Here is a 12238-nt window from a genome sequence, read left to right on the forward strand (position 1 = left end):
GACTAGCCAACAGGCAGAAACAATAGATAACTCAATTAACAATGGGACACAGTAAAGATATTACACCTTAATAAACAGATTACAGCAAGAGACCTCAGCATCGGGTTTTGAGCTGATTATATTAACATCTGCTGTGAATCTAGCAGGGGGTTGAAGCATGTTGGTTTGGGCACAGAGACCCCAAATCTGTATCCTGGTCCTTTAGTTCTCGGAGTCTGTGTGTTTTGGGGACACACGGACTTGAATCCGAAGTAAAACTTCTTCAAAGATCCCCCAGGCACACACCTCCCAAAGAATAGAGCCCCCTCAAATGCCAGGGCCCATGGTCAGTAGGCAAGAGTCTAGCCTGCAGTCCCCTCGAAAAGCCCCTGTCCAGGTTGGGTCTGTAACAGTTAGTTCCAGATTTAGGGGTGTAAGCTGATTTTAAGGACTGAGCACTGGTTGTAGGGTTAGTGTAAGGTCAAACTACAGGAAAAATACTGTTTAATCCAGTAAAATATATGTATTAAAAAATATATATTTTTACATCTAATTTAGCAAATGTATCCAAATCTATATTACTAGCCTCCTGTGATTGTTATGCACAGCAGTATTCAGACAAGGAGAGGGAGGGGCAATTCACTGAGCCAATCAGAGCTCTGTTGCATTAAACAGTGCCACCATCAAATATGCTTACAGGAGATGATAGAACATGGATTGAATCAAAAGTGTGTTGCTTCTTTGTTGCCCAGTCACAGGCTAGGGCAGGTCTTGGATCAGGCTGTATTACTTAAAGCGGCGCTCCACCTAAAGGGGAAGTATGATTTGAATGCTTTGTTCCCCGCTCCCCATTAAGGATTGGCACCTTTGGGGAGCGGGGGGGAGCTGGTACCCGAATTTGACAGGTACCAGCTCCTACTTCCACTGCGATCGCCTAGGCGATCGGAAATGGAAGTTGTCCTCCCCCCTCTTCATAGTCTTCATTGTCCTCCCCCCACCTCCCCGTAGTCTTCTGGGACTTGTGACAGGTCCCAGAAGACTACGGGTCCATTCACAAAGCGCAGCGCTTCTCGTGCATGCGCAGTGGCCCCCCGGCTGTGAAGCCGCAAGCTGTCACAGCCGGGTGCCCACAATAAAGATGCTGGCACCAGGGAGAGAGGATGGCCGGTTAAACCAGCGGTAGTGAGGACACCACTGGACCAAGGGACAGGTAAGTGGCGGTATTTTAAAAGTCAGCAGCTACAATTTTTGTAGCTGCTGACTTTTATTTTTTATTTTTTCAGCTGGATCTCTGCTTTAAGTGCAGTGTAGTCTACACAAATGTCTAGTCCCTAGTTTTATTGGAGTGCCTGGATCAGAAAACTGGCTATACAAGGTAACAAATTCTTTGGCAGGTATACAGTTGTGTTTCGATTTCATATGTGTTTCAAATTGTGTAGTTTCATCTGGAGTTGAGGCCCAACTCCATATTGGTAAAAACAAAAATAATCCACAAAAAAGGTTAAAATAAAAAAAGCAGCTCTTGCTGCAATGCTCACCCTATCTCCAGCACTGTCCCTTGCTAAAGGTCCTCTGTACTACGAGATGGGGCTGCTCCTCTAGATTGAACAACACTCATGGTTATTCATCCAAATTTATGGGAACCCATGGTGTCAAAGACCAACCCTTGACCGATAGGAGAATGCTGCAGAGTACATCATCATCATGATGTGGCACTGTTCTGCAAAATTCAGGACTGGACTTCCACCAATGATGAAAAAAAGGAAAAGGCCTTTTTTGTTATGTACCCGGAAAAAGGTATGTATACACAATTTTTTTAAATGGGGGTGGGAGGCAGTAAACCGGACAGAGCTGCAGTTGGGGTTTAAGCTTTAAACTTTAGATTTACAGGTTTACTTGGAAAGTTAACTTAATCTTTAAGCATGGATTTAGTTAGTTGCTATGAAAGACAACTTTGTTTCTCTTAAGTAGTCCAATTTTCTGCTGCAAATTTACATCAAGAAAAGTCCAACTGAATGTTCGGCTGTTCATGTCTTACAGGCATTCGAAGTAGAATCTAGCACCAAAGCCAAGGATTTCTGCCAAGATATTGCTAACCGACTGCTCCTGAAATCCCCGGAAGGTTTCAGCCTGTTTGTGAAGATTTCTGATAAGGTGACAATGACAGAAGTTTGGAGCCTCAGAACATGACATTTTTTCCATAAAATATTTTTTTAGAAGAAAAAAGGGCATATCAATGCATATACAACTACGGATCACAGTCCGAGCATAGACACAGTAGACAGCCTCCCGTATCGCAGACGGGTCATAGTTGTAGACTACAGTGCAATCAGAGTAGGACAATACATTAAAACAAGTGCATATTACATATCTGCAGATATAAAGAGTATACTAGACGAGGTAATATATATAATAATGGATACTGACCCATATAATAGTGAGCTCTTATGTTGAGGGAGTATAAAGTGTTGGGTAATGGTAGCCTTGAAAAGCGTGTATGTTCTGTGTTGTGCATCCGGATTAAGAATATGTGAGTTACATTGAAGTAGTTGCGCCTGTAAGAGAATAAATGCTATATTCTGTTGGGGCTAAGTGAATGATGAGAGTGTATACAAAAAGAAGAATAAAGATCACACGCCTTAATATGTGTATAGGTTCCTTAATCCATAATGACCAGGTGGGATTCATTCCATCTCGGCAGGCCGGAGACAACGTCAGATGCGCAACTCTTCTGGCGCATATTGCTAAATCCCGTGATATTCCTACCTGTTTCCTGTCCCTGGACATAAGGAAGGCATTTGACACGGTTTCATGGCCCTATTTACGCTACATTCTGAACCGCTGGGGTTTTGGCCCGCATTTTTTAACCTGGGTTTTCTCTTTGTACCGAGAGCCATCGGCTAGCATTAGATACCTGGGGCATAGATCTGCTCACTTTCCAATCTCCCAGGGAAAAAGGCAAGGTTGCCCTCTCTCCCCTTTACTCTTTGCTTTGGCCATAGAACCACTTGCCCTCCTAATCAGAGCTAATCCGGATGTCCGAGGACTTGAAATAGGTGTCTCCCACCATAAATTATGCCTCTTTGTGGATGACGTTCTGCTTTTTCTCACTTCTCCTTTGACCTCCTCACCTCCCCTCCTCCGGCTTCTCGAGAGGTTCGGAGTACTCTCTGGCCTTATAATAAACCCCCACAAATCCACGGCACTTAATATTTCCCTCCCCGCTAAGGAGCTGGCACATTTGAAGCATATACTTCCATTTCCCTGGTCTCGGAATCATATTCCTTTCTTGGGAATCAAACTAACCCCTATTTTATCAGACCTTTATACAGCTAATTATACTCCTATGTTAACACATCTTACCGCTCTTATGACTAAGTGGTCCTCCTTACCTCTCGCATGGCTTGGCAGAATAACGGTCATAAAGATGTCAATACTTTCAAAAATTTTGTATCTTTTCAGAGTTCTCCCAATCCCAGTACCTCCCCACTATCTTAGCTTTCTACAGCGTCGCATTTCATCCTATGTGTGGGGCACTATCCGCCCCCGCGTACCCCGCTCCACCCTTTATCGCTCCAAACTTAACGGAGGTCTTGGTCTACCAAACATCGGTAAATATTATCAGGCGGCACACCTGGCTCAGTTGCCAAAATACCATGCGACCTATGAAATACCTCAGTGGGTTGCTCTTGAATCTATAGATTGTGATCCCCTTTCTACGGCTAACTTACTTTGGCTCAGACCAAGTGACCGCCGCTCGATAACAAACCCCATTACCTCTCACTTTCTATCATTATGGGACAAATTCAGGACTCGCTACCCTCTCCAATCCTTGCATAACCCGTTACTCTCACATCTAAAGAATCCAGCTTTTCCCCCGGCCTGGTCTTCGCCACTCTCATTTAAATTATGGACCTCAGCTAACCTACTCTGCACTCATCACTTCTTGTAGAGAAATAAATTCAAATCCTTCGCCTCACTACAGGAGGCGTATAGCCTCCCAGCCTCTTAAATATTCTGGTATCTACAGCTGCAACACTTTTATGGCCCCTATGCTAAAATACCCAACCAAACTAATACCATGTGTCCCTTTGAGCGAGTTTGCTATAAAGACCCCCATAGGCGCGGCCTCATTTCCTATCTATACTCCCTCATTACAACTTCGGCCACCGCATCCTTCCCTTCATATACCTGTAGGTGGGAAACAGACTTGGATAGGCATTTAAATCAATCTGACTGGGATCACATATGGGCCAATACGAAATCATCTTCACAGAACGTTGCGGCCTTGGAAACCAACTATAGAGAATCGCAAAATATACTCCTAGCTACTCCCCCAACTGTTTTAGAGGCTGTGTAGACCGGGGAACATACTACCACATCTGGTGGGATTGTCCAGTAGCCAAGTCCTTTTGGACGGATGTCTTCACTATGATATCCAGACTTAGTACAAACATACTCCAACCCACCCCAACAACAGCTCTTCTCAACCTATGCCCTCCCAATGTGACGTCGTCACAATTCAAACTTATCATGCAAGTTACCACAGCAGCCAAGCAGGTCATAGCAAAATCTTGGAAAGTCCCCGCCTTAAGCACTGCTGCTGTTAAAACCAGAGTAACACAAGCTATGATACACGCAAAAGTTGAAGCCACAATTCTTGATACAATTCCTAAGTTCTTGAATGTCTGGACTCCCTGGGTCGAAAATTTCCTTCCGCAAAACTTTGACGAATCCCTCCTTCTTCCTTGATCCAAATTAGATTAAATATTTTTTTTTTCCTACACAATGCTGGTACCACTTCTAACCGGTCTCACATATTATGTATATTCTTTCTCACTGGTCCTGGAGTCATTCCCGCCACCTCCCCCCCCCCCCTCCACTCTTTCTTGGTCCCCCTCGGCCTCTCCCCAACTCCTTAAGTATCTCTGGAGAGTCTCTAATCCCAATGAACGAACTCTCTTTAGCACATCGTTACCTTTTCCTAAAATAATCTCTGTATGCCTAGAGTTACAAGCTTGTTTGCATTGCACTTTTTGTTTGACGTTTTCTCTCCCTATTTGTTTAAAGACATGTCTGCTGTGTACATTTTTCTCTGTATTTCACAGCCTGTACAATGTCTAATGCCAATTGTCTATGCCTTCCCCCCTATGTTTCAAAATTAATAAAATGAACAAGAAGAATAAAGATAAGTCCAAAAGAATAGGACAGTTAGAGAAAGGAGTGTGCAGTGGTGTAGTGGGGGAAGGGGGGGGGGGTTTAGAAAAGAGAGAAAAAAAACAAAAACAAAAAACCCCAAATGGGGAAGAGGTAAGGGGAGAATAGATAATTGCGGATAAATAGATCATATCCTTATGTAGAAGCCGAGCCAGGAAAGTCTTCATTTAGCTTAGCATAAAATATGAACATGAAATGAAATTGTGTGATTGTATGTTAACTTGTATGGTGGCACAGCTTGGAAAGTTAGAAGACACAGCCACTTTGAGGAGTTCTATTCATATATTTATAACATAAATGAAAAGAAGACTTTTTTCCAATTGTAAGTCTATTCTGTGTATTAGCGGTGGTCATAGACATCAGATGGTTCCTGTGCAGTGCTCTTCTTTGGGCACCTTGTAAAGGGCTCCTGTAGATGGATGTTGTTGTCAAAGGCTTCCCTTTAGCATTCAAATGCAGCTCTGCTCAAGTGTATCTTAATAGAACCTGCCTCCCAAGACTCCTAATGTAAAGTGCTGAAGAATTCTCCAAAGGGACAATTGTGATCAAACAAGGTTCCCCAGTGGAAGGATTCCTGTCATCTCTTACTCTAGAGACAACTCAAAACTTTAGATCTGGTGTGAATAGTCACCAGGACAAACAGAAAGGGTGAATCTCTCCAGTCAGGGCACAGGCGGCAATAAAAATGTAAACCTTTTACGTTCTATACAAAAACAGTGGCTTTAGATGCACTTTAACCTTTATTCAGTATTACTCACACCATGTTGGGACTCCCAAAGTTTTTACCTACTAAAAGTGTGTATTCTTTTTTTTAGGTTATAAGTGTCCCAGAAGGAGACTTTTTCTTCGACTTTGTAAGACATCTGACAGACTGGATAAAGAAAGCCCGACCTTCCAAGGATGGTAAGCATGATGGCTACATGGTAACATGCTTGTTGTGTGCCTCTCGACTTTTGGTGTGATATCTGTCAACTATGCTATTTGTCAACAACAGGGATAGGCAGTTCCGGAGACCTAGAGATCTACTTGAACAACATGGAAGAATTCAAAGATCTCCAGCATAGAAAACATGTATTTTTTTAAAGAGATAACATGTCAAAGCCCCATTAAAAATTACAGAAGGTTTAACTACTTGCCTACCGGGCACTTTTACCCCCTTCCTGCCCAGGCCAATTTTCAGCTTTCAGCGCTGTTGCACTTTGAATGACAACTCCATGGTCATGCAACACTGTACCCAAATTAAATTTGTATCATTCTATTGGGACAAATATAGCTTTCTTTTGGTGATATTTAATCACCACTGGGGTTTTTATTTTTTGCTAAACAAACAAAAAAAAGACCAAAAATTTGGAAAAAAAAAGTTTTTTTCCTGTTATAAAGTTGTGTAAATAAGTGATTTTTCTCCTTCACTGATATGCACTGATGAGGCTGCACTGATAGGCTGCACTGATGGGCACTGGTAGGCAGCAATGGTGGGCACTGATAGAGGGCACTGATGTGCACTGAAAGGCATCACTGAGTAAAGTAAATTTTTTTCTTTTAACTTTGGGTATGGTGGGAAGGAGTCAGAACCTGTGTCAGGTTTTTGTGGTTAATTATATAAAAGATAAATAGTGAGCGCTCTCATAAATGTCAGCAGCTAGAACACTTTAGGCAACCATAATGCCTCAAATACAAACAATCAGTCTCAAAACAATAGAGTGCAGCGCTTAAAAAGATGAAAAGTCAATAAGGTGATAGTACAATATCCACAGTGGTAAACTGTAGATATACGAATTCCCACGGCCTCCACTCTGTCAGAATAACAGAAATGCGCACTCACCGGAAATGCATGGGTTATGCGCATGTGTGATCATGCATCACAAGCATTGGGTACATCAGAAGCCAGGCATCTCCCTCACGGTGGGTCATCACAGACTCCTAAGATAGGTCCAGGGGGTCCCCTTAAGGTCAGCCAGGTACTTCAGGAAAAAACCTCCTCTCAGGATGGCAAAGTGCTTTTTCTATGGGAGTGAAAGCTCCAGGCAGGAACCCCAAGAAACAGATGCCCAGTATGTCCAAAAAACGAGTTTTTATTATTAAAACAGCAGGGCAGTATGCATGTAGTACATCATGTAAAAGATAAAATACAGCAGTACTGACCCCAGTAATGATGACCGCCGGGCCTCCTCGTGGCTCCGGCGGTGGAATGACGTCACGCTCTGCAAAGGTTTTTGTGGTTGGCTGGGTCATGGTTGAGAATATCTTGCTAACAAGAACACAGACAGAGACAAAAATCTGACCTTCCCCACTCTTCCCAAAAAAATTAAACTTTTTTTTCTGGAGGTCTACTTTAGCATTTATACAAACCACTCAATTTATTTGACGTAGAACTGAATTTAAAAAAGTAAATATTAAAAAAAGAAAAAGGAATTGAAGGTACTATACTGCTCAAAAAAATTAAAGGAACAATTTTTAATCAGAGTATAGACTCGAGACAATTAAACTCCTGGAATATTGATCTGGTCAGTTAAGTAGCAGAGGGGGTTGTTAATCGGTTTCAGCTGCTTTGGTGTTAATGAAATTAACAACAGGTGCACTAGATGGGCAACGATGAGACAACCCCCAAAATAGAAATGGCTTTACAGGTGGACACCACAGACATTTTTTTCCCTACTCATCTTTTCTGACTGTTTTTCACTAGTTTTGCATTTGGCTAGGGTCAGTGTCACTACTGGTAGCATGAGGTGATACCTGAACCCTACAGAGGTTGCAGAGGCAGTCCAACTCCTCCAGGATGGCACATCAATACATGCCATTGTGAGAAGGTTTGCTGTGCCTCTCAGCACAGTCTCAAGAGCATGGAGGAGATTCCAGGAGACAGGCAGTTACTCTAGGAGAGCTGGACAGGGCCGTAGAAGGTCCTTAACCCATCAGCAGGACCGGTATCTGCTCCTTTGTTCAAGGAGGAACAGGATGAGCACTGCCAGAGTCCTACAGAATGACCTCCAGCAGGCCACTGGTGTGAATGTCTCTGACCAAACAATCAGAAACAGACTTCATGAAGGTGGCCTGAGGACCCAACGTCCTCTAGTGGGCCCTGTGCTCACTGCCCGGTAACTTAGAGCTCAATTGGCATTTGCCATTGAACACCAGAATTGGCAGGTCCACCACTGGCACCCTGTGCTTTTCACAGACAAGAGCAGGTTCACCCTGACCACATGTGACAGATGTGAAAGGGTCTAGAGAAGCCGTGGAGAACGTTCTGCTGCCTGTAACATCATTTAGCATGACCATTTTGCTGGTGGGTCAGTGATGGTCTGGGGAGGCATATCCATGGAGGGACGCACAGACCTCAACAGGCTAGACAATGGCACCCTGACTGCCATTAGGTATGGGGATTAAATCCTTGGACCCATTGTCAGACCCTACGCTGATCCCCCAAGAGGCAATCGCCCGGCCTCATGTGGTGAGAGTATGAAGGCAGTTCCTGGAGGATGAAGGAATTGATACCATTGAACAGCCCCCACGCTCGCCTGACCTAAATCCAATAGAACACCTCTGGGATGTCATGTTTTCGTCCATCCAACACTGTCCAAGAGCTCAGTGATGCCCTGGTCCAGATGTGGGAGGAAATCCCCCAGGACACCATCCATTGTCTCATTAGGAACATGCCCCTATGTTGTCAAGCATGCAAACAAGCACGTGGGGGCCATACAAACTACGTAGTACCATTTTGAGTTGCTGCAATGACATTTCAGCAAAATGGACTAGCCTGCTGCATCATTTTTTCACTTTGATTTTCGGGTTGTCTTTGAATTCAGCCCTCTGTGGGTCGATCATTTTCATTTTCATCAAATAATAGGGCATCGTTACATTCCTAACACATTACCCCGTCCATATCAGTATAGAAATGCAGCAAGTGATTTTTTTCCCCATTGAGATCTGATGTGTTTTCAAAGTGTTCCTTTAATTTTTTTCAGCAGTGTACATTTACTGCCTAACTGCAGTAGAAATCAAAGCTTTTTCAAACTACCCCTTTGTCAGACAGACCCCTTCATTAGACAGACTGTCTAAGGGGGCCTTGCTTGGTGAACGCTTGCTGTGATTCCCATGACAATTTGACATTACAGACATTGGGGTTTATTTACTAAAACTGGAAAGCGCAAAATCTGGTGCAACTCTGCACAGAAACCAATCAACTTCCAGGTTTTGTTGCCAATGCTTAATTGAACAAGCTGAAGTTAGAAGCTGATTGGCTAAAATTCACAGTTGCACCAGATTCTGTGTGCATCAGTTTTAGTAAATCACCCCCATTATGCATAGTTGCATTTGTTGCTTTGCCACACAAAGAGTCCAATTCTACAATCAGCACAACACCATCAGACAATGCTATGTTTGTTTGCAGGGATAGTGCCTTCTCTCACCTACCAAGTGTTCTTCATGAAAAAATTGTGGACAAATACAGTTCCTGCGAAGGATCCCATGGCTGACTCCATCTTCCACTACTACCAGGTATTTTCATTTTTCTTTAAAGCCCCAGCTTATATCTTATTATAAACCTCCTAAAAAAACTAAAATCCTTTCACTTAATTAAGGTTACATCCATTCAGCAGAGACCTTGTTCCAGTGAGGCCTAACCTACCTTTCACAAAACTAAGGCTCTTTTTGTTATAAGTCAAGTCTATTGGTGGAGGTGCATATGGTTTAAGTACCCTAATGCTCTACTACAGCAGATCCTTGGGGGCTTGGAACATGTACAGTACATTCAGAAGAATGCTGAGGATAATTTATTCAATATAACTATAACTCTGCAGATGTCCTTTGTGTTAAAGTGTTACTAAACCCACAACAGTAAAATCAGTCTGTATATGCAGTAACGCATGCTTGTTATACTCATTGTGGAACCTAAGGGGTTAATCCTGCATTGTGTTAAAAGCCTGTTTGATCCTGTCTTCTCTGATCCTCCCCTTCTTTACTGTCCCCAATTCATCTACAGATAGGATTCACTCTGCACAAGCTCAGTTCAATGTGTATTGTTAGAAAGTTTTTTTTATCTTTGGGAGGGTGCATGTAATGAGCACAGCGCCAATCAGAACTTTCCAGACAGAGGGTCAGGGGTCATGCAGCCTCATAGGACAGTCAGCAGAATGAAAACTCCTCCTACAAGCTTTAACCAGTGCTCGGCTGGACACTGATAGAAGTCACAAGACTGCTATATACTGCTGATGAGAAAAGGTATTTAGCAGTTTATATTTACTACAATAATTGTATTGAGTTGTATTGTATGTAAATTAGTTGGTTCTGACCAGCTCAGTGGATTGCTTTAAAAAAGTCCTGGATTCTTTCTTAGATACACAGAATATAACTGGATATAACATTTATAGGTAAAGTTGATCCAGGGAATATCCGATTGCCTCTCTGGGGATCAGGAAGGAATTTTTTTCCCTGCGGGAACAAATTGGATCATGCTTTGCTGGGTTTTTTGCCTTCCTCTGGATCAACTGTGGGTATAGGATTATAACTTTTATTTTTAATGGTTGAACTGGATAGACTTTTGTCTTTTTTCAGCCAAACTAACTATGTAACTATGTAATTTCATTTCCATGTTCTGTGCACTGTGGGAGACCAGATATCATGAATGCAGGGTCCTGGGTTTAGTAACAGTTTAAGATAGCAGCCTCTGAATTCCTTAGTCCTAGGCTAAGAAATTTAAGCCATTGGTGATCTCAAAAAGTTTTTCAAGGGGCCAGCATTAACAAGGAAAAAAGTAAACAGTTAAAGCTAAAGTAAGCCAAATACTATTTGTGTACATTAAGGGCAGCACAGTGGCTAAATGGTTAAAACATCTACCTGGCAGTACTAGGGTCATCGGTTCAAATCCCAACCACGGCACCACCTGCCTGGAGTTTGCATGTTCTCCCTGTGCCTACGTGGGTTTCCTCCGGGTACTCCGGTTTCCTCCCACACTCCAAAGACATGCTGGTAGGTTAATTGGATCCTGTCTAAATTGGCTCTACTATGTGTATGTATGATGTGTACAATATATATATATGTAAAGTGCTGTGTAAATTGACTGTGCTATATAAGAACCTGTAATAAATAATAAATAAAATTTGCACAGCAAATATAAGTTTTCTCTAGTGAGGTATGCCTCATCTCTGGGTGCCTTATTTCTTAAATCTTTACTTTTTAATTATTCCGAGCATCAGGCACTGAGACTTGTAGTTCCGGCTATAGTAAAAATACCACAGCAAGTCTTCCAGAATTCAAGGCTTTTTCTGAATAGAGGAGGTGCTGAGCTAGTGACCTCCTGTGATATCTGTACTAGAGCTGGATCCAGTCTCAGCACTGGATGTTCAGGCTGCAGGCTGAAAAAAAGTAAAAGATATAAGATTTTAAGACTCAAAGTATACCTCAAACTTTGTCCATTCAGGCATGGCTCTTTTCCCTTTCTGTTGATACTTACAGTTGCAAGAAAAAGTATGTGAACCCCTTGGGATTACATGGAGTTTTGCATGAATTGGGCATAAAATGTGCTCTGAACGTCATCTAAGTCACAACAATAGAAGAACACAGTCTGCTGAACATAATACTACACAAACATTAGATGTTGCCATGGTTTAATTGCACATAACATGTAAACATTCACAGTGCAGGGAGGAAAAAGTATGTGAACCTTTGGACTTAATAACTGGTTGACCCTCCTTTGGCAGCAATAACCTCAACCAAACGTTTCCTGTAGTTGCAGATCAGACCTGCACAATGATCTGGAGTAATTTTGGACCACTCCTCTTCACAAAACTGTTTCAGTGTAGCAGTATTCTTGGGATGTCTGGTGTGAATCACTCTCTTAAGGTCATGCCACAGCATTTCAATTGGGTTGAGGTCAGGACTCTGACTGGGCCACTCCAGAAGGCGTATTCTGTGCTGTTGCAGCCATTGTTTTGTTGAATTACTTGTATGCTTTGGGTCATTGTCCTGTTGCATCACCCATCCTCTGCGGAGCTTCAGTTGGCGGACAGATGGGCGTACGTTTTCCTGCAAAATGTCTTGATAAACT

The 12238-nt window shown here is 42.7% G+C and overlaps 1 protein-coding gene across 1 annotated transcript in view; it reads left to right on the top strand.

The window, feature by feature from the left end:
* Positions 1-12238, top strand: part of MYO7A (myosin VIIA) — a 305599-nt gene that overhangs the window by 274486 nt on the left and 18875 nt on the right. The window contains exons 41-43 of the mRNA XM_089676754.1: positions 2020-2133; positions 6012-6099; positions 9584-9690. Coding sequence (XP_089532880.1) covers positions 2020-2133; positions 6012-6099; positions 9584-9690 — 309 coding nt within the window. The remainder of the gene's footprint in view (positions 1-2019; positions 2134-6011; positions 6100-9583; positions 9691-12238) is intronic.

This window comes from Staurois parvus, unplaced genomic scaffold (genome assembly GCF_062004578.1).
Source record: "Staurois parvus isolate SC_StPar_1 unplaced genomic scaffold, SC_StPar_1.0 ptg000173l, whole genome shotgun sequence".
NCBI classification, from domain to species: domain Eukaryota; kingdom Metazoa; phylum Chordata; class Amphibia; order Anura; family Ranidae; genus Staurois; species Staurois parvus.